The following is a 23,307-nucleotide window of genomic DNA, read 5'->3' on the forward strand; positions in this document are numbered from 1 at the left end:
TTTCCGTCGGAAACGTTTTGGCCACACCTATTATCAACCAGCGGATAGATGGGTTAGCAACACAGGCCAATGTTTGCGACTACATAAACATAGTCAGCTAAATAAACACGTATTATTAATTTAAAACGTTATATATTTTGTCGGCATATCAACATATAATTATGGATTCCGTCAACGCTTTCAACTTGGAGGTAAAACATGAAGCTTTCTGTTAGCTAGCTACGCGGCTATTCTGCTAGCTAATCTAGCTAATGTTAGCTAGTTGAATTGTCGATATATTGGCTAAATATGTCCTAATTTAGCCAACTTTGTGTCATGTTACTTGAATGATCTAGCCCACCAGAAGGACAATGTGTTTAATAAATGTAATAGCAAAGCAGACGTTAGCTAGCTAAGCTACCCACTTTTCGACCTTCCAATCTACAACTCAAAAATGACTACGCAGCTAACGATAACACTCTAAAAGCTATCATGCAAGATGATGGCGAACTTTGCCCTTCTTGTTGACCTAAGACGATGGAGCATCAACCTCAAGAGTTTTCTTGCTCAACGGGTCTGCTATTAATGTATAACCCATGCCATTACCCGCGATTAGTGTGAACGCGTGTTGTTGGGCTGATAAGGTCTGCTTGTTATTGGCAAATACGCCAATGGTGGCTAATTTAGCTAACTTGCTTTAGTTGGGTTTGTTGTAGGAAATGCAGAACCACATGGTTATGTCACTAAAAGTTTGGTAATGTTAGTTGCCCAGTTGTTTCTATGTACTAAGTTAGTTATGTCTTCCTGAAAAATATAACGTTACGTGAATATAACAAGTGTTATTGCGTAACGTTAGCAAGCGTTATTCTAGTTAGATAGCTGTCTTCCTCTTGCAGGTGACTAGCCTGTTAATTTTTTGTTGCCTGTTTTCATTTTTTGTTGTTGCCTAATCCGAAATATGGCAGCGTCTCCTTTCTTCACGTTGTATATGTTATTCTGTATTTGCACCATGTGTTCAGTGTCGAGGCATCAGTGTTTGTTTCCCTATGTGAACATGACCTGTCTGCCCTCAATCCCCCAATTCTGGTCTTAATGCTTGTAAAAACAAATGTGCGTTTGGGATTGATGTGGAGTCTGGATTAGATGACCTCGTTTAGGTGCTAGCTAAAGGTATTCTTCGTTTCCCTCCTTGTCCAGTTATTCTCCATGATTGACATGAAGCCTCCAATATCACGAGCAAAGATGATGTCAGTCACTAAATCAGCAATAAAGGCTATCAAGGTAAGTTTGGCCAACGTGTGTGTGTTTCTCATTGGAAAATGAAATATGTGTAAAAAAAAAAAAATTATGCCAAAATGTGACCTTGTTTAGAATCACACCATGAAACATTTTTATCCCGTTTCCACTTCTTGTCCCCCTTTCTCAGCTATACAAGCATGTCGTCCAGATTGTGGAGAAGTTCATCAAGAAGGTAAGTCATGGAAACACAACCAAGGAACTATAATCGATAGTGGGGTCACTTTGCTTTCAGACAATGCCAGTAGCTTTCAAAAGCATATAACAAAAACAAACCATTTTTTACCCTTATTGTAATTTTGTAGACCAGTGTGGAAAGACCAGTGATAATAACATCTGTTACTTGTTACTCCAGTGTAAGCCAGAGCTGAAGGTTCCTGGTCTATACGTGGTGGATTCCATAGTCCGACAGTCCCGACATCAGTTTGGAGTGGATAAGGACGTCTATGGACCCAGGTTCCAAAAGAACTTCACCGCGACATTCCAGAACCTCTACCTCTGTCCACACGATGACAAGGTGGGTTATTACTGTAGCTGTTTTTTCTGGTGGTCCACCATGGCAGGGGCGCAGTTTTTGTTCTAGCGATAACACACTAATCAGTAGTTAAATCGTGGATGATTGTATTCAATTAATCAGTGGTTAAGTAGTGGATGATTGTATTCAATTTATTCAGCAGCTAAATGGTGGATGATTTTAGTCAATCAGCGGTTAAATTGTGGATGATTGTATTGACTTAATCAGTAGTTTGGTCGGGTGTGGCTGTATTGAGCTGGCACAAAAATTAAGAGTTGAAACTTTACTCTTTCTGATATTCTTTAATGGCCAGCTAAAGCAGAGCACAACTGTAAACCTTTCTCATTACGGGTTCTTATTCCTCCCCTTTGTCTCCCTTTCCCTCTCTCCCTGCAGAGTAAGATCATCCGTGTTCTCAACCTGTGGCAAAAGAACGCTGTGTTTGAGATGGACGTTGTCCAGCCCCTGTTGGACATGGCTGCTGGCTCCTTAGTCCCTACTCCCTCCCCCCAGGAGGACCCCCAGCCCCAGGTGCCCAGTGCCTCTATAGCATCAGTCCAGACCCCAGTCTCCAGTGCCTCCATAGCAGCAGCCCTGCCCCAAGTCTCCAGGGCCTCCATAGCAGCAGCCCTGCCCCAAGTCTCCAGGGCCTCCATAGCAGCAGCCCTGCCCCAAGTCTCCAGGGCCTCCATAGCAGCAGCCCTGCCCCAGCTCCCCCCACAGCTCCAGAACCCGGAGGCCCTGGCTGCTGTGGCACAGCTTTTCCAGTCTGGACAAGGACACGAGGTGAGAGCTATATAGAATGAAAGTATGCATCACCGTACCAGGTCAGCGATGATGAGTGCACCCGTAGAGATCCTAGATGCTGTGTCCTACTTCTGAGTGTACCCATGAGTTTACCTGTTAAATTGCCATGGTCCAGTGATTATATTCCAGTTATACTCATTCAAAGTATTTTGTTATAGTTACAGTATTACACACTACTAGCTCATATACCCCAGAGCAACATGACTGTTGCTCTTTCTTGACCAATCCAGTTGGCTGTTTCCTATAAACTAGTTAATTCTTCTGGGGGGGAATAAAAGTTCTCTACCAGCCCAATAAAGGATAATTGCATAGTCTCTTGCTTGTCACCTAGGTAGTAACTGATTGGGTGGATTAAGTGTAATTCCGCTGTATTCCTTCCTGTCTGTCCAGCTTCAGAAGATCCTCCAGAGGTTCCAGCCAGGGCAACAGACTCCCCCTGTGGTTCCAAACACCATGGCAGACCAGAACCACCCACATGTGGTCCAAGGCCAGCATAATACACACCACCCACCGTTGAACACACACCAGACACATCCTACGGAGCAGAAAAACTCACTAGCTAAGGTAATGATTTTGTTTTGTACTTTAGGCATATTTTTGACCAACAAGACAATTTTTAAGAGGCCTAATCTAACAGGACAGCTTTTGATTTCTGATTTATTAGGATCGCAATTAGCGACAGCTCGTCTTACTGGGGTCCAACACATAACGAAAGATACATTTTTTTTGTTAGTCACATATGAAATTTATTTCAAGCCCTTTTTTTACATTTAACTGATGCCACAAAGTGCTATACAGAAACCCAGCCTAAAACCCCAAACCGCAAGCAAGGAAGATGTAGAAACATGGTGGCTAGGAAAAACTCCCTAGAAAGGCAGGAAGCTAGGAAGAAACCTAGAGAGGAACCAGGCTGAGAGGTGTGGCCAGCCCTCTGTCTGTCCCGGGTGGAGATTATAACAGTACATGACCATTTAAGGCCAGATTGTTCTTCAGGATGTTCAAACGTTCATAGATGACCAGCGGGGTCAAATAATAATCACAGTGGTTGTTGAGGGTGCCACATATCAGTACCTGACAAGTAAATGTCAGTTGGCTTTTCATAGCCTTGTGGTCGAGACCCCAGGTGCGCGAGCGAGAGAGTTGAAAACAGCAGGTCCGGGACAAGCTAGCACGTCTGGTGAACATGTCAGGGTTCCATATCAGCAAGCAGAACAGTTGAAACAGGAGCAGCAGCACAGCCAGGGGGGGGACTGGGTACAGCCAGGGGGGGGACTGGGTACAGCCAGGGGGGGGACTGGGTACAGCCAGGGGGGGACTGGGCACAGCCAGGGGGGACTGGGGCATGGTCCTAGTGCTTAGGTACTACTGGGGGGGGTGTATATTACTTAAATTCGCACAGGATAACAGACCGGGGGACCCAAGCCCCCCGGGCAGCATAGATAATGGGGTCGGGGGACACTGGCCTCTTCTGACCATACCCCCGGACAGGGCCAACCAGGCAGGATATAACCCCACCCACTTTGCCGAAGCACAGCCCCCACACCACTAGAGGGATATCAACAGACCACCAACTTACTACCCGTGACACGGCTGAGTATACCCCACAAAGATCTCCACCCTTACAAGCCCGTGCAGGACCAGACAGGAGATCCTGTCAGTGATTCCACCCATTCAAGTGACGCAGGGAAGGCATGGCAGAGCACCAGTAAGCCAGTGACTCAGCCCCTGTAATAGGATCAAAGGCAGAGATTCCCAATGGAGAGAGTGGAGCTGGCCAGGCAGAGACAGCAACGGCGGTTCTTTGCTCCAGTGGCTCGCCGTTCAACTTTCGCAACCCTGGGCCAGACTACACTCAATCATTGGATCTACTGAAGAGATGAGTCTTCAGTAAAGACTCAAGGTTGAGATGGAGGAGTCTGCGTCTCACAGACCATTCCATAAAAATATAGAGCTTTAGGAGAATGCCTTGCTTCTAGCTGTTTGCTTAGAAATTCCAGGGACAGTAAGGAGGCCTGCGTCTTGTGACCGTAGCGTACGTGTTGGTATGTACGGCAGGACCAAATCAGAGAGATAGGTAGGAGCAAGCCCATGTGGTTAGAGTGTTGGATTAGTAACCAGAAGGTTGCAAGTTCAAACCCCCGAGCTGACAAGGTACAAATTTGTTGTTCTGCCCCTGAACAGGCAGTTAACCCACTGTTCCTAGGCCGTCATTGAAAATAAGAATTTGTTCTTAACTGACATGCCTGGTAAAATAAAATGTAATGCTTTGTAGGTTAGCAGTAGAACCTTGAAATCAGCCCTTGCCTTAACAGGAAGCCAGTGTAGGGAGGCTTGCACTGGAGTAATATGATCACATTTTGGGGTTCTAGTCAGGATTCTAGCAGCCGTGTTTAGCACTAACTGCAGTGTATTTAGTGCTTCATCCGGGTGGCCGGAAATTTGAGCATTGCAGTAGTCTAATCTAGAAGTGACAAAAGCATGGATTAGTTTTTCTGCATGATTTTTTTGACAAAGTTTCAGATTTTTTGCAATTGTTATGAAGATGGAAAAAATTATGTCCTGGCTGTGTTTGTCAAAAGAGAGCGATCAGGGTCCAGATTAACACGGAGGTCCTTCAGTTTTTATTTGAGACGACTGTACAACCATCAAGATTAATTGTCATATCATACAGCAGATCTCTTTGTTTCTTGTTAATTAAGCTAGAACAAACTGTTTGGTCAGATTTTTTTTAAATATATTTTTTAAGTAAAACATTTGCATCACTTCACTTCCATACGTCTGAAACAAATTTTGGGGCTTCGACGTGTTTCATTGAAATGTACAGCTGTGTGTCGTCCTCATAGCGGTGAAAGTTGAGTGTTTCCCGAATGACATCATCAAGAGGTAGAATATATATATATATATATATATAGTGAAAACAATAGTGGTCCGTAAACGGAACCTTGGGGAACACCGAAACTTAATATATTTGTCAGAGGACAAATCATCCACAGAGACGAACTGATACCTTTCCGACAGATTAGATATAATCCAGGCAAGAACTTGTCCCTGTAGACCAATTAGGATTTCCAATCTCTCCAAAGCAATGTGGTGATCGATGGTGTCAAAATCAGCACTAAGGTCTAGGGCACATATGTCAGAGTCAAGGCCCGCGGGCCACATCCGGCCCGCGAGAAGGTTTTTTACGGCCCCTGGGATGATCTTGATTTATTATTAGAACCGGCCCGCAGACCGCAGCAAGCCGGCAGCCCGCAGATCTTTTACACGCACCAATACTACATTTCCCACAATGCAACGGTGAAACCAGCAGTAGGCTGCTTCATTTCAATATTTATTGGCACAGCAGTCGTCAGCATCACAGTAAAATTAACTTTCAGATACCCATCAAAAATGGCAAAACGGAAGGTGGACACTGAGAACCGGGGTTTCAAACAAGGTGGGAGTCGGAGTATATGTTCACGGAGGTTTTAAAACCTGTGTGTCTTCTGTGTGGAGAAAGTGTGGCGGTACTGAAAGAGTATAATCTGAGACGACATTATGAAACGAAACACGCGGACAAAAACAAGAATATGGACATGGAACAAAGGCTACAAAAGGCAGAGGAATTAAAACGAGGCCTCCGGATCTCGACAGGCTCTGTTCAAAAAAGCCAAATCACAAGGCCAGGCTGCTGTCAAGGCCAGTTTTATTTTGGCAGAAGAGATCGCTTTTCAGCCCGAACATTTACGGAGGGGATTTCATCAAAAACTGCATGATTAAAGTTTGTGACGAAGTTTGCCCAGAAAAAAGGCAACTCTTTTTAAATGTGAGTCTGAGCAGAAACACCATTGCCGAGAGAGTAGACCAGTTGTCCATCAATCTAAAAGAGCAGCTTGTGAAAAAGGGAAAAGATTTCATTGCATATTCCTTGGCTGTGGATGAGAGCACCGACATTTCTGACATTGCCCAGTTGTCAATTTTCATCCGCGGAGTGGACTCCAGCCTAAGCGTGACAGAGGAGTTTTTGGCTTTACGTCCTATGCATGGCACAACTACGGGGCATGATTTGTATGAAGAGGTGTCAAGATGTGTAAATGAGATGGAGCTGCCTTGGGAAAAACTCGTGGGTTTGACATCCGACGGAGCACCTGCGATGTGTGGACACAGGAGCGGACTGGTGGCGAAGATACGGGAAAAGATGCAAGAGGAAAACGCGACAGGTGAGCTGACAGCTTATCATTGTATCATACACCAGGAAGCGTTGTGCGGTAAAGCCTTGAAAATGGAGCATGTAATGAGCATCATCACGCGCACAGTTAACTTTATCAGAGCCAAAGGTTTGAATCACCGCCAGTTCAAGGCATTTCTGACTCAGTTAGAAACGGAGCATGGTGATTTGCCTTATCACACAGAGGTGCGATGGCTAAGCCAGGGAAAGGTGCTTCAAAGATGTTTCGAGCTTTGAGGAGATTTGTCTGTTCTTGGACAGCAAAGGGAAAGACACAACACAACTCCGAGACGAAATGTTTCTGTGTGAAATGGCTTTTCTGTGTGACATTACGAGTCATCTGAATGCAATGAACTTGCAGCTGCAGGGTCGGGATCATGTCATCTCTGATATGTACAGTACAGTGAAGGCATTTAAAACCAAACTGACTCTGTGGGAGACGCAGATGCGGAAAGAAAATTTGAGCCACTTTCCCAGCTGCCAGACCATGAAAGAGAAGCTCTCTACCAGTGCGTTCCCGAGCGCACAGTTGGCTGATAAAATAGGTATGCTTGCCGCACTTTCGACGCCGATTTGCTGACTTTGAAGCACAAAAAAGCAGGTTGGAACTGCTCGGTAACCCATTTGCTGTTGACGTGGAAAGCTCACCACCAAACCTCCAAATGGAGTTGATTGACCTCCAATGCAATGATGCACTGAGGGCAAAATATGCGGCAGTGGGTGCTGCGGAGTTCGCCCGTTTCCTCCCCGACACAATGCCCCAGCTGCGCATCCAGGCTGCTCAAACGTTGTCTATGTTTGGCAGCACATACCTGTGTGAACAACTTTTTTTTTGATGAACCTGAACAAAACATCACACAGAAGTCGACTTACTGCTGAACACCTCCACTCAATTCTGAGGATTTCCTCAGCTCAGAGCCTTACCCCGAACATTGATGAACTTGTGGAAAAGATGGGACACCACCAAGTATCACCCTCAACCTCAAACAAGTGAACATTACTGTGCAATCACATATTTAGAGTTTTTACTCAGTTCAAGTTTAAAAGTTAAAGTTTAATATTTGTTTTCACTGCATGTTACTTCTCCTTAAACAAAGTGTTGTTTTTGATTAATAGATTTTTGCACTTTATTTTATTGTATTTCAATCCAATTATATTTTAAAAATATTTCAGTTGAGTGGATGATAGAAAATTGCTATTATTGTTTTTTTCTTGAAGTAAATTTAGCCCACTTTTGCTAAAATAGAAAATATAGGCTACTGATGGTGCCTTGAATACCGGTTTCTTTCATTTAATGTTCATGTTATGGGGATTTTTATATAAAGGAAATTTGTCTTTTGTGTCTGTTGAAAATTAAAGATTACTGACAGAGCCATAAGAAAATATTGCTTTATTTATCTGATCATATTGGAATATATTTGTTAGGTTTTCAGTAGGTTCAATTAGGTTCACTAGACTATATGCGTCATTTAAAAATTTTTCAATGAACATTCGAACAGTCCGGCCCTCGGCTTTAGCTAAATTTTTTATTTGGCCCTCCGTCCATTTGACTTTGACACCCCTGGTCTAGGGGGACAGATGCAGAGGCTTGATCTGACGCCATGAAAAGGGTTTTTACCACTAGTGCAGTCTCAGTGCTATGATGGGGTCTAAAACCAGGCTGGAGCTGTTCATATGCATTATTTGTCTTCAGGGAGACAGTGAGTTGCTGTACAACACCTTTTCCCCCAAAAAACTGAGAGGAATGGAATATTCAATATAGGCCGATTTATTTATTTATATTTAAAATATTTATATTTATTTATTCCACAGGACAAAACTAGATACAGAGTGTGGCTGTGAGTAGTTCCGGAGACATGTTGGACAAAACCCACTGAGTTGATGATGGCTCTGAAAGTCTGTGGGCTTTTCCATGTGAACATTGATGTCACCAAAAATGTGAACATTATCTGCCGTGACTACAAGATCCGATAGGCATTCTGGGAACTCTGTGCAGGCTGCATATTAGAAGCTCAAAAGAGGACGAGAATCTTTTTTTGTAAATTGAAATTTGTCGTGAATGTTATCAACACCTCCACCTGTGATGAATGCGTGGGGGGATATGGTCACTAGTGTAATCAGGAGGAGTGGCCCTCAGAGGTTCCAACCCCCCCCCCCATCCCTATGGTTACCAACACCATGGTTACAATTTGCATACACTACATGTTAATGTTTTAAATGTATGTGAATCTCAGTTCCACATACATGTCAGTACATACACACAACAGATAGGTCGCGTGGGGGAGAGCGTTGTGCTGTGGTTTTCTTAAAGCCTCCTTGAGAGGGATGGTCAGTCACAGATATTAAGTCTAGTGTGATTTATTATAGATGTCGAAGTAAATCATTGCACTCTGTTAAGGCTGTGTTGCTAAATTCTGCTCTCATTGCTATGGATGTGGAGCTAAATTATGCGGCTCTTCTTGTTGTGTAGCTAAATTATGCAGCTCTTTATTATTATGCATGTGGAGCTAAGTTATGATGTGCTCATTGTTATGGATGTCGATCTTCAGAAACTCCTGGACCGTTTTGATTATGACGACGAACCAGAAGAAGTGAAGAGAGAGGAGGTGAATCCCCTTGTTCCAGGGAACCAGTACGACGGCCATTTTCCTGGTCCGATGCAGCCCGACATGGAGCAACAGTTTCAGGGCCAGCCTGGGAGACAGCAGACACCTGGTGGAGGATACCCTGGTCTTAACAAGGGCTACAGCCAGAGCCAGCACACTGACCAGGGAAACCCCAGAGAAAGAGAAGATCCGCCTGGGAGGAGGGAGGGGAGGCAGTGGGGTCATGGCAGGAGGTCACGCTCCAGGTCTGGCTCTCGGTAAGAAGCTGGGCCTATTGTTGATATTAGTTGGTTATGTTTAGGAGACCTCTGATGGAATCCTGTCTGTTCCCACCTTTTAGCTTGGCTTTTAGTCCCCTGTTGCTGTTTGTAGCTTGGCTTTTAGTCTGTCGTGTTGCTGTTTGTAGCTTGGATTTTAGTCCCCTTATTGCTGTTTGTAGCATGGCTTTTAGTCTGCCTTATTGCTGTTTGTAGCATGGCTTTTAGTCTGCCTTATTGCTGTTTGTAGCTTGGATTTTAGTCTGCCTTATTGCTGTGTTAGCTTGGATTTTAGTCTGCCTTATTGCTGTGTTAGCTTGGATTTTAGTCTGCCTTATTGCTGTGTTAGCTTGGATTTTAGTCTGCCTTATTGCTGTGTTAGCTTGGATTTTAGTCTGCCGTATTGCTGTGTTAGCTTGGATTTTAGTCTGCCTTATTGCTGTGTTAGCTTGGATTTTAGTCTGCCTTATTGCTGTGTTAGCGTGGATTTTAGTCTGCCTTATTGCTGTGTTAGCGTGGCTTTTAGTCTGCCTTATTGCTGTGTTAGCGTGGCTTTTAGTCTGCCTTATTGCTGTTTGTAGCTTGGGTTTTAGTCTCCCGTGGTGCTGTGTTAGCTTGGGTTTTAGTCCCCCGTGGTGCTGTGTTAGCTTGGGTTTTAGTCTTTTAGTCATCTTTCCTCGTTTGATTTTATATATTTAATTTGATTGTTTTACTTAAGTGCTTTAGTTCTCCTGTTTCTGGAGAGATACCCTCCTGTAGGTTTGAACTCTAACCCCAGTTGTAACTAACCTGATTAATCTGATCAACCATTTAATTATTAGAATCAGGTGTGCTTGATAACCTACAGGACGGTAGCTCTTCGGGAACCGGGTTGGAGAGCCCTGATTTTAGTACGTTGTGATTTTAAAAACATTTTAAATAAGGTTTGATTTCTCCAGTTCTCCCAGGAGAAAGAGGTCCCCCGGTTCTCCCTCCCGGAAGCCCCGACACTCCTCCCAGCGCTCCGGGTCCCGCTCCAGGGAGAGTCGCTGGAACTCCCCTCGCTCCCGCTCGCAGGAGAGGAAGGAGAGAGAGAAGGACAAAGACCGTAGACAGAAAGGTCTGCCCAGCATCAAGAGCCAGACACTCAGTGGTACGTATTGTCAGATACACAAGGACTGCGTCCCAAAATGGCTCCCTTTTCCCTACTGTATTCGACAAGGGCCCCGTATTGAATGTTTCCCTCGTTGTTGTCTAGTTTGCACCACGACTCTGTGGGTGGGCCAGCTGGACAAGAAGACTTCTCAGCAGGACGTCATGTGTTTACTAGAGGAGTTTGGGCAGATAGACTCCATCAATGTGAGTATGAAGTGGACACTGATCTTACTCAGTGGCAACCTATTTCCTTTTACTGTGCACTACTTTTCACTGGAGCCACATAAGAAATAGTCTAATAAGAGAGTGCTCTGTTTAGGACACAGGGGGGAGATTGACCCTGAAAAATACACTAGGCTATTTGTGAAAGGGAACAATTTAGCAGCGAACGCCAACCTTCTCCTTCCCACTCCCCCCCAGATGATCCCTCCTCGTGGATGTGCCTACATAGTGATGGTCCACAGGCAGGATGCCTACAGAGCTCTACACAAACTCGGCAGAGGATCCTTCAAGGTCAACCAGAAGGCTATCAAGGTACTTGTTGATTGATTTAACATAAAAAAACTTTTTTTTTTTTTTTTTTAAATAATGTGATAAAAATTATTCTAATCAAAGGAGAGACTTTTAGACTTCCTGAAAAGTCCAACTTTATTATTTAATTACTGCGGACATGGAGCTTGTCAACGACATCACCCATAGGTTATTTGTGTAGGAATACTAATGCAACAGAGACACTTGGTCCTTTCATTAAATAAACTGGAGATTGTGTCTCCCTGGTACTGACAGACAGGCACACAGACACTAATCATGGAATGGAATGTTGTCTTGTCACCAAGCCATCGGCTGTCAACGTTCAAATCTGAGGCTTCTCTCTCACACAGACACATGACTTCTAAACAATATTCTGTTGCATTCTAAGAAAAACAGTCAGTGTAAGTACTAATATAGGAATACATTCTAATCTTTTGGGGCGGCAGGCTGGCCTGGTGGCTAGAGGGGGCGGCGGCTGGCCTGGTGGCTAGAGGGCCTGGTGGCTAGAGGGGGCGGCAGGCTGGCCTGGTGGCTAGAGGGGGCGGCAGGCTGGCCTGGTGGCTAGAGGGGGGCGGCAGGCTGGCCTGGTGGCTAGAGGGGGCGGCAGGCTGGCCTCTCAAGACGGTCAGGAATTTAAAACTTGGTCGCAAATGGGTCTTCCAAATGGACAATGACCCCAAGCATACTTCCAAAGATGTGGCAAATTGGCTTAAGGACAACAAAGTCAAGGTATTGGAGTGGCCATCACAAAGCCCTGACCTCAATGCCGCAGAAAATTTGTGGGCAGAACTGAAAAAGCGTGTACGAGCAAGGAGGCCTACAAACCTGACTCGGTTACATCAGTTCTGTCAGGAGGAGTGGGCCAAAATTCACCCAACTTATTGTGAGAAGCTTGTGGAAGGCTACCAGAAATGTTTGACCCAAGTTAACCAATTTCCATGTTGTCTGTCTGTACCTTGTGAGGTTTGGAAACATTATTGCTTTTATGGATTTTGTCTTGTTGCTTTTTGTCCCATGTTGCTCTGCGGGGTGCTCATTGATTGTCTGTATTGTAATTGTTTTTAATAATCTGCCCAGGGACTGATTTTGAAAATTAGCCAGTTGGCTAAAACTGGCACTTTTACCAAAAACGTTGATTAATGTGCACTGTCCCTAACTCAATTTAAAGGCAATGCTACCAAATACTAATTGAATGTATGTAAACGTCCGATCCACTGGGAATGTAATGAAAGAAATAAAACCTGAAATTATTATTCTGACATTTCACATTCTTAAAATAAAGTGGTGATCCTAACACAGGACATTTAAATGTCAGGAATTGGGAAAAACTGAGTTTAAATGTATTTGGCCAAGGTGTATGTAAACTTCTGACTTCAACTGTGTATGTATGTATGTACTAAAATAACACATCCTAGATCTGAATGGATTAAATACTTTTTTCTTTACATAGTTGAATGCGCTGACATCAAAATCACAAAAATTATCAATGGAAATCAAATTTATCAACCCATGGAGGTCTGGATTTGGAGTCAAAATTAAAGTGGAAAACCACACTACAGGCTGATCCAACTGTGATGTAATGTCCTTAAAACAAGTCAAAATGAGGCTCAGTAGTGTGTGTGGCCTCCACGTGCCTGTATGACCTCCCTACAATGCCTGGGCATGCTCCTGATGAGGTGGCGGATGGTCTCCTGAGGGATCTCCTCCCAGACCTGGACTAAAGCAACTCCTGGACAGTCTGTGGTGCAACGTGGTGTTGGTGGATGGAGCGAGACATGATGTCCCAGATGTGCTCAATTGGATTCAGGTCTGGGGAACGGGCGGGCCAGTCCATAGCATCAATGCCTTCCTCTTGCAGGAACTGCTGACACACTACAGCCACATGAGGTCAAGCATTGTCTTGCATTAGGAGGAACCCAGGGCCAACCGCACCAGCATATGGTCTCACAAGGGGTCTGAGGATCTCATCTCGGTACCTAATGGCAGTCAGGCTACCTCTGGCGAGCACATGGAGGGCTGTGCGGCCCCCAAAGAAATGCCACCCCACACCATGACTGACCCACCGCCAAACCGGTCATGCTGGAGGATGTTGCAGGCAGCAGAACGTTCTCCGCGGCGTCTCCAGACTCTGTCACGTCTGTCACATGTGCTCAGTGTGAACCTGCTTTCATCTGTGAAGAGCACAGGGCGCCAGTGGCGAATTTGACAATCTTGGTGTTCTAGCAAATGCCAAACATCCTGCACGGTGTTGGGCTGTAAGCACAACCCCCACCTGTGGACGTCGGGCACTCTACCACCTTCATGGGGTCTGTTTCTGACCGTTTGAGCAGACACATGCACATTTGTGGCCTGCTGGATGTCATTTTGCAGGGCTCTGGCAGTGCTCCTCCTGCTCCTCCTTGCACAAAAGCGGAGGTAGCGGTCCTGCTGCTGGGTTGTTGCCTCCTACGGCCTCCTCCACATCTCCTGATGTACTGGCCTGTCTCCTGGTAGCGCCTCCATGCTCTGGACACTACGCTGACAGACACAGCAAACCTTCTTGCCACAGCTCGCATTGATTTACCATCCTGGATGAGCTGCACTACCTGAGCCACTTGTGTGGGTTGTAGACTCCGTCTCATGCTACCACTAGAGTGAAAGCACCACCAGCATTCAAGTGACCAAAACATCAGCCAGGAAGCATAGGAACTGAGAAGTGGCCTGTGGTCACCACCTGCAGAACCAGTCCTTTATTGGGGGTGTCTTGCTAAATGCCTATAATTTACACCTGTTGTCTATTCCATTTGCACAACAGCATGTGAAATGTATTGTCAATCAGTGTTGCTTCCTGAGTGGACAGTTTGATTTCACAGAAGTGTGATTGACTTGGAGTTACATTGTGTTGTTTAAGTGTTCCCTTTATTTATTTGAGCTGTGTGTGTGTGTGTGTGTGAATTTACCAGAAGATATCTGATTTTATATGGCCCTACAACTGTAGACTGACAGATCAGAATCGCTAACAATGAACACCCCTTTTTGAGGTAAAAAATAAAAAAAATAAAAAAATTCCCTCCAAACAATCAATGGAAATCTGATGTTGTCAAGTTAAAAATGTAATTCTTTGTGTATGGAAGGTTGTTCCTTATAAGATCAGTTTTCCCAGGACAGTGTTCTTTTCATTCTGGCCAGTTGACACAGACCCAGTGTTGAATGTCAAGGGCGTGCTAATTTTTAAAATATATCTATTCATTATTAGTGTGTTTCTGTATGAAGTGCAGGTACATTAGGGGATACAGGTCGGGTCATTATCGGCGTGAAAAAAAAATTTGGTAAAACCAAATCGTGCTGGCGCCATCAACTGAAAAAAAAAGCAATATTTTGTTTAGTGTATAACTTAAATATATTGTGTTTATGTAGAGTGGTCTCAATAGTAGATTGGTCTCTATAGAGCCCTGTTTGTTTAGTGTCTAACCTAAATATATATTGTGTTTATGTAGATTGCGCAGGGTTTGAACACGGTTATAGAGACGACTAGTGTTTGCATAAATACCAGAATTTTGACTTTGATACCAGGTTTAGTAACACGATGCGCAAACCGGTACCACAGCAACAACAAAAAATAAAACATGATCCAAAGTCGCTGAATAACCACTGAGCTTTACATGGAACAACATGTTGATAGTTGATAGTACGACTAAAACAACGAATTCTTTCAAAAATGAAACGGCCTATAAATTACAGAATGATCAGAGCACGACGTGGTCAAAGGTATGTGGACATCTGCTCATTACATCGTCATGGGCATTAATATAGAGCCCCCCTTTGTCATGGGCATTAATATAGAGCCCCCCCCCTTTGCTGCTTCAACAGCCTCCACTCTTCTGGGAAGGCTTTCCACTAGATGTTGGAACATTGCTGCTATAACAGCCTCCACTCTTCTGGGAAGGCTTCCCACTAGATGTTGGAACATTGCTGCTACAACAGCCTCCACTCTTCTGGGAAGGTTTTCCACTAGATGTTGGAACATTGCTGCTATAACAGCCTCCACTCTTCTGGGAAGGCTTTCCACTAGATGTTGGAACATTGCTGCTATAACAGCCTCCACTCTTCTGGGAAGGCTTCCCACTAGATGTTGGAACATTACTGCTATAACAGCCTCCACTCTTCTGGGAAGGCTTTCCACTAGATGCTGGAACATTGCAGCTATAACAGCCTCCACTCTTCTGGGAAGGCTTTCCACTAGATGTTGGAACATTGCTGCTATAAAAGCCTCCACTCTTCTGGGAAGGCTTTCCACTAGATGTTGGAACATTGCTGCTACAACAGCCTCCAGTCTTCTGGGAAGGCTTTCCACTAGATGTAGGATGATTGTACCGGGGACTTGCTTCCATTCAGCCACAAGAGCATTAGTGAGGTCGGGCGTTCCAATTCACACCAAAGGTGTTTGATTTTTTTGATGTCAGGGCTCTGCGCAGGCCAGTCAAGTTCTTCCACCCCGATCTCGACAAACCGCTTCTGTCTGTTTGACCTCGCTTTGTGTACTTGGGCATTGTCATGCTGAAGCAGGAAAGGGCAAAAACTGTTGCTACAAAGATGGAAGCACAGAATCATCTAGAATGTTGTTCTATGCTGTATCTCTAAGATTTCCCTTCACTGGAACTAAGGGGCCTATTCCGAACCATGGAAAAACAGCCCCAGACCATTATTCCTCCTCCACCAAACTTTACGGTTGGAACTATGCATTGGGGCAGTAAGTGTTCTCCTGGCATCTTCTAAACCCAGATTTGTCTGTCAGACTGCCAGATGGAGAACCTGTTTCCACTGCTCCAGAGTCCAATGGTGGCCAGCTTTACACTACTCCAGCCGATGCTTAGCATTGCGCATGGTGATGTTAGGCTTGTTTGCAGCTGCTCGGCCATGGAAACCCGTTTCATGAAGCTCCCGACTAACAGTTGTTGTGCTGACGTTGCTTGCAGATGCAGTTCGGAACTCTAGTGAGTGTTGCAACCGGTGACAGACGATTTTTCCATGCTTCTGCACTCTGTGGTCCTGTTCTATGAGCTTGTGTGGCCTGCCACTTTGCAGCTTAGCTGTTGTTGCTCCTAGATGTTTCCACCTCGCAATAACAGCACTTACAGTCAACCGGGGTAGCTCTAGCAGGGCAGAAATTTGACTAACTGACTTGTTGGAAAGGTGGCATCCTATGACAGTGCAACGTTGAAACTCACTGGACTCTTCAGTACGGGCCAATGTCAATGGAGATTGCATGGTTGTGTGCTCAATTTTATACACCTGTCAGCAACGGGTGTGGCTGGAAAAATAGAATCCACGAATTTGAACGGGTGTCAACATAACTTTGGCCATGTAGTGTATCTGTGTTCATTTGCTAAACTTTGGACAAAATATTGGGTTAGATGACATTCATTAGATAATGATTCATTATACATTACAGCTAAATTATTTAATGTATTTCTTCCAAAATGACACAAACACTTTCAAGCTTGTTTCGGAAGCTTCAATATTGCAATAGTCTACACACCATAGAAATACAATGGGTTTTACACAACATACTGCGATTCCCAGAGTACATGTCACCCCCCATGATGCAATGCTTCGCCAGACGGCTGGCTGGCTACCGTTAGCAAGACCGGTCAAACGCGAAGTAGTGTTAATATATTGTCATATATTAATTTGAGTACATTTCACATTTACTTTTGGGTTGTAATCATATTATAATGCTCACATGAATATCATGCTGAATATATGTTCATGTTGTTGTCACTCAAATTATTCAATTTATTGGGGGTGAACTAAAACCTCCCATGCACTTCTTTTACACCTTTTGCTTAGTAGTTTCGGTAGGCTGACCCTCATCTACTTTGAAAGTGAAGTATTCCCATTCTGGAGCCAGCTGTCAACAAGCTGCGGGCGTGGAGTTAAGACGTTTTCCTTCTCAAATGTGGCTCGGGCTGTGTCATCTACATGCACAAGTAGCCTGGCGAGCTTACAACTGCCCCCTAGAGAAGACAAGTAGCCTGGCTAGCTTACTACTGCCCCCTAGAGAAGACAAGTAGCCTGGCGAGCTTACTGCCGCCCCCTAGAGAAGACAAGTAGCCTGGCGAGCTTACTACCACCCCCTTGAGAAGACAAGTAGCCTGGCTAGCTTACAACTGCCCCCTAGAGAAGACAAGTAGCCTGGCTAGCTTACTACTGCCCCCTAGAGAAGACAAGTAGCCTGGCGAGCTTACTGCCGCCCCCTAGAGAAGACAAGTAGCCTGGCGAGCTTACTACCACCCCTTGAGAAGACAAGTAGCCTGGCGAGCTTACTCCTGCCCCCTAGAGAAGATAAGTAGCCTGGCGAGCTTACAACTGCCCCCCTAGAGAAGACAAGTAGCCTGGCGAGCTTACAACTGCCCCCCTAGAGAAAAGTAGCCTGGCGAGCTTACAACTGCCCCTAGAGAAGACAAGTAGCCTGGCGAGCTTACTACCGCCCCTTGAGAAGACAAGTAGCCTGGCGAGCTTACTACCGCCCCTTGAGAAGACAAGTAGCCTGGCGAGCTTACAACCGCCCCCTTGAGAAGACAAGTAGCCTGGCGAGCTTACAACCGCCCCTAGAAGACAAGTAGCCTGGCGAGCTTACAACTGCCCCCCCAGAGAAGACAAGTAGCCTGGCGAGCTTACAACCGCCCCCTAGAGAAGACAAGTAGCCTGGCGAGCTTACAACTGCCCCCCTAGAGAAGACAAGTAGCCTGGCGAGCTTACAACCGCCCCTAGAGAAGACAAGTAGCCTGGCGAGCTTACAACCGCCCCTAGAGAAGACAAGTAGCCTGGCGAGCTTACAACTGCCCCCCCTAGAGAAGACAAGTAGCCTGGCGAGCTTACAACCGCCCCCTAGAGAAGACAAGTAGCCTGGCGAGCTTACTACCGCCCCCTAGAGAAGACAAGTAGCCTGGCGAGCTTACACCGCCCCCTAGAGAAGACAAGTAGCCTGGCGAGCTTACAACCGCCCCCTTGAGAAGACAAGTAGCCTGGCGAGCTTACTACCGCCCCCTAGAGAAGATTCAGATAAATTATGAGACAGACTGGATTCTCTCAATCCGAGAGACCCATTTGACAGAAAGCCCTGAAAGTAACAGAATCTGTTTGTCATGTTGTAGTATTGAAATGGTACTGCGTTTCTTACCAGGCAGCACAGTTATTTAAAACACCTTGTGATTTTACTTAACTTAAGCATATTGTATTTGTGTGTAGATTTCGGAAGCTTCAATATTGCAATAGTCTACACACCATAGAAATACAATGGGTTTTACACACTACCGCCCCTAGAGAAGACAAATAGCCATGCATACTGCGATTCCCAGAGTACATGTCACCCCCCATGATGCAATGCTTGCCAGACGGCTGGCTGGCTACCGTTAGCAAGACCGGTCAAACGCGAAGTAGTGTTAATATATTGTCATATATTAATTTGAGTACATTTCACATTTACTTTTGGGTTGTAATCATATTATAATGCTCACATGAATATCATGCTGAATATATGTTCATGTTGTTGTCACTCAAATTATTCAATTTATTGGGGGGTGAACTAAAACCTCCCATGCACTTCTGTTACACCTTTTGCCTAGTAGTTTCGGTAGGCTGACCCTCATCTACTTTGAAAGTGAAGTATTCCCATTCTGGAGCCAGCTGTCAACAAGCTGCGGGCGTGGAGTTAAGATGTTTTCCTTCTCAAATGTGGCTCGGGCTGTGTCATCTACATGCACAAGTAGCCTGGCGAGCTTACAACTGCCCCCTAGAGAAGACAAGTAGCCTGGCTAGCTTACTACTGCCCCCTAGAGAAGACAAGTAGCCTGGCGAGCTTACTGCCGCCCCTAGAGAAGACAAGTAGCCTGGCGAGCTTACTACCACCCCCTTGAGAAGACAAGTAGCCTGGCTAGCTTACAACTGCCCCCTAGAGAAGACAAGTAGCCTGGCTAGCTTACTACTGCCCCCTAGAGAAGACAAGTAGCCTGGCGAGCTTACAACCGCCCCCTAGAGAAGACAAGTAGCCTGGCGAGCTTACTACCACCCCTTGAGAAGACAAGTAGCCTGGCGAGCTTACTCCTGCCCCCAGAGAAGATAAGTAGCCTGGCGAGCTTACAACTGCCCCCCTAGAGAAGACAAGTAGCCTGGCGAGCTTACAACTGCCCCCCTAGAGAAAAGTAGCCTGGCGAGCTTACAACTGCCCCCTAGAGAAGACAAGTAGCCTGGCGAGCTTACTACCGCCCCTTGAGAAGACAAGTAGCCTGGCGAGCTTACTACCGCCCCCTTGAGAAGACAAGTAGCCTGGCGAGCTTACAACCGCCCCCTTGAGAAGACAAGTAGCCTGGCGAGCTTACAACCGCCCCCTTGAGAAGACAAGTAGCCTGGCGAGCTTACAACTGCCCCCCCCCTAGAGAAGACAAGTAGCCTGGCGAGCTTACAACCGCCCCCTAGAGAAGACAAGTAGCCTGGCGAGCTTACAACTGCCCCCCTAGAGAAGACAAGTAGCCTGGCGAGCTTGAACCGCCCCCCTAGAGAAGACAAGTAGCCTGGCGAGCTTACAACCGCCCCCTAGAGAAGACAAGTAGCCTGGCGAGCTTACAACTGCCCCCCTAGAGAAGACAAGTGCCCCCTAGCCCTGGCGAGCTTACAACCGCCCCCTCTAGAGAAGACAAGTAGCCTGGCGAGCTTACTACCGCCCCCTAGAGAAGACAAGTAGCCTGGCGAGCTTACTACCGCCCCTAGAGAAGACAAGTAGCCTGGCGAGCTTACAACCGCCCCTGAGAAGACAAGTAGCCTGCTAGCTTACTACCGCCCCCTAGAGAAGATTCAGATAAATTATGAGACAGACTGGATTCTCTCAATCCGAGAGACCCATTTGACAGAAAGCCCTGAAAGTAACAGAATCTGTTTGTCATGTTGTAGTATTGAAATGGTACTGCGTTTTCGGTATACCAGGCAGCACAGTTATTTAAAACACCTTGTGATTTTACTTAACTTAAGCATATTGTATTTGTGTGTAGATTGCGTGGGCCTTGAACAAGGGTATAAAGGCGACCCATAAGAAGTTCTGGGACGTGGAGCGAGGCGTCACCTACATCCCCTGGAACAAGGTGAAGATGGAGGAGCTGGAGGGGTCCAGGGAGGGAGGCATGCTGGACGCAGACACACTCTGTCCAGGTAAACATCTGTCTCACGCAACCTCTACACTGTCTCCTCTGGGTGATTCTCAGTTGTCTTCCTTGATTCCTCACCACCTCTCTCTCTCCTCGCCTCCATCTCAAAATGCATTGGAGAAGAAGATTTCTGGTTCCTCTCCTCAGACCTCCTCCAATGCACTTTGAAGAAGGATGTGAGTAAAGAGGGTTTTGAGGGAATCAAGGAACCCTGTTGAGATTCACCCTCTGTCTAGATGTGTAATTATTGTGGCCTCAAGCTTTTCCTGAACTCGCAACTTGACTAGTAAAAACCTGGCCTAAAACTTTTCCTGAACTCGCAACTTGACTAGTAAAACCCTGGCCTAAAACTTTTCCTGAACTCGCAACTTGACTAGTAAAACCCTGGCCTAAAACTTTTCCTGAACTCGCAACTTGACTAGTAAAAACCTGGCCTCAAACTTTTCCTGAACTCGCAACTTGACTAGTAAAAACCTGGCCTCAAACTTTTCCTAGTTGGGTCCAGTGGTCTGAAGAAATTCCTGTCAAAGTCAGAAGTATTGGACACAGAGTTAGATTATATCTATCTCTACATTGCTCGTGTAGCTATTCTGTTTTAAGTGTATAATTTATTCCTGGTTGATTGGTCTGTTTGTCAGAGTGGGGAGAGGACGTGAAGGAGCTGACTAAACCAGGAGGACTGAACAACGGAGGAGGAGTGGATGCCATGGAAACCGAGGGAGATGCCACCGCCCACGTACAGGTAACACCCGCTACAGGGGACCCAATGAAACGCACCACAGACAGCAGGGACCCAATGAAACGCACCACAGACAGCAAGGGACCCAATGAAACGCACCACAGACAGCAGGGACCCAATGAAACGCACCACAGAGAGCAGGGACCCAATGAAATGCACCACAGAGAGCAGGGACCCAATGAAACGCACCACAGACAGCAAGGGACCCAATGAAACGCACCACAGAGAGCAGGGACCCAATGAAACGCACCACAGAGAGCAGGGACCCAATGAAACGCACCACAGACAGCAGGGACCCAATGAAACGCACCACAGAGAGCAGGGACCCAATGAAACGCACCACAGAGAGCAGGGACCCAATGAAACGCACCACAGAGAGCAGGGACCCAATGAAACGCACCACAGAGAGCAGGGACCCAATGAAACGCACCACAGAGAGCAGGGACCCAATGAAACGCACCACAGAGAGCAGGGACCCAATGAAACGCACCACAGACAGCAGGGACCCAATGAAACGCACCACAGACAGCAGGGTCCCAATGAAACGCACCACAGAGAGCAGGGACCCAATGAAACGCACCACAGAGAGCAGGGACCCAATGAAACGCACCACAGACAGCAGGGACCCAATGAAACGCACCACAGACAGCAGGGACCCAATGAAACGCACCACAGAGAGCAGGGACCCAATGAAACGCACCACAGAGAGCAGGGACCCAATGAAACGCACCACAGAGAGCAGGGACCCAATGAAACGCACCACAGAGAGCAGGGACCCAATGAAACGCACCACAGAGAGCAGGGACCCAATGAAACGCACCACAGAGAGCAGGGACCCAATGAAACGCACCACAGAGAGCAGGGACCCAATGAAACGCACCACAGAGAGCAGGGACCCAATGAAACGCACCACAGACAGCAGGGACCCAATGAAACGCACCACAGACAGCAGGGTCCCAATGAAACGCACCACAGAGAGCAGGGACCCAATGAAACGCACCACAGAGAGCAGGGACCCAATGAAACGCACCACAGACAGCAGGGACCCAATGAAACGCACCACAGACAGCAGGGACCCAATGAAACGCACCACAGACAGCAGGGACCCAATGAAACGCAACAGAGAGCAGGGACCCAATGAAACGCACCACAGAGAGCAGGGACCCAATGAAACGCACCACAGAGAGCAGGGACCCAATGAAACGCACCACAGAGAGCAGGGACCCAATGAAACGCACCACAGAGAGCAGGGACCCAATGAAACGCACCACAGAGAGCAGGGACCCAATGAAACGCACTAGTCTGGGTGTTCTGCCTCACCATCTCTTTTCTTGGGAAACAGAGTTTATCCTGAGATTTTCTTCCTTAGTTGTCAGTTTTCTGTATGTTTTTATTAAAATTGCAGGTTTTATAAGTGTTGGTATAGAAATGCATACACTTTTTCCTCAACACAAATGCAATAATGTGAGAAAGTGGATTAATAAAATCAGATTTACTAGTATCATGGCATGGGGTGACTAGTATTTCACAGGTATTCACTCGCCTCAGTACATCACCTATATGGACCTTAGTTTTTATATTGAAAGGCTGTCGTATAGCTTTCCTCTAGTAAGTCAACCAGTCTGAATGCAATGATCCAGTTTCTGCCTTCATAACACAATACTCCCCAATAAAAGGAAAGGCAACTTTACTCGTGAACACTTGACTTTTCACTTGTCTCATCAAGACAAAGGTGTTTTCCTGATATTAGGTAGGATCGAGGGATGTGACAAATGGAACATTTTTGATCATGTTTAAATGGCAAATTATTATTATTTTTTTGGTACGGTTTAACAACAACAATTCACAACATTTCATGTGAATTGTCAATGCAGCTGCGCTGCTGCCACCAATGGTTTGAGTCTCACAGTACGTCCCCCCCCTTTTCAGATGGTTAACTATTGTGCCTGTACTGCCATTACTGTACCTCAGTTCCACCTTGCAAAAGTTTGGATTTCCTTCTCATTTAACCTCTCATAGTATAGCACCTGCTCTACCATTACTCTACCTCCATTTCCT

General features: G+C 46.0%; 1 protein-coding gene across 2 annotated transcripts in view; it reads left to right on the plus strand.

Moving 5' to 3' along the window:
* Positions 1-23,307, plus strand: part of LOC135553219 (SR-related and CTD-associated factor 4-like) — a 50,492-nt gene continuing 27,185 nt past the window's right edge. Inside the window, exons 1-12 of one of the 2 annotated variants that reach the window (XM_064985393.1) lie at positions 1-191; positions 1,177-1,260; positions 1,406-1,450; positions 1,631-1,792; positions 2,186-2,575; positions 2,987-3,160; positions 9,353-9,666; positions 10,605-10,798; positions 10,904-11,004; positions 11,221-11,334; positions 20,358-20,514; positions 21,149-21,252. In XM_064985393.1, coding sequence (XP_064841465.1) covers positions 162-191; positions 1,177-1,260; positions 1,406-1,450; positions 1,631-1,792; positions 2,186-2,575; positions 2,987-3,160; positions 9,353-9,666; positions 10,605-10,798; positions 10,904-11,004; positions 11,221-11,334; positions 20,358-20,514; positions 21,149-21,252 — 1,869 coding nt within the window. In that variant the 5' untranslated portion in view covers positions 1-161. Of the gene's footprint in view, positions 192-1,176; positions 1,261-1,405; positions 1,451-1,630; positions 1,793-2,185; positions 2,576-2,986; positions 3,161-9,352; positions 9,667-10,604; positions 10,799-10,903; positions 11,005-11,220; positions 11,335-20,357; positions 20,515-21,148; positions 21,571-23,307 lie in introns of those variants that run through there. The other variant, XM_064985394.1, reaches the window with a different exon arrangement.

This window comes from Oncorhynchus masou, chromosome 13, assembly GCF_036934945.1.
Source record: "Oncorhynchus masou masou isolate Uvic2021 chromosome 13, UVic_Omas_1.1, whole genome shotgun sequence".
Classification (NCBI taxonomy): Eukaryota; Metazoa; Chordata; class Actinopteri; order Salmoniformes; family Salmonidae; genus Oncorhynchus; species Oncorhynchus masou.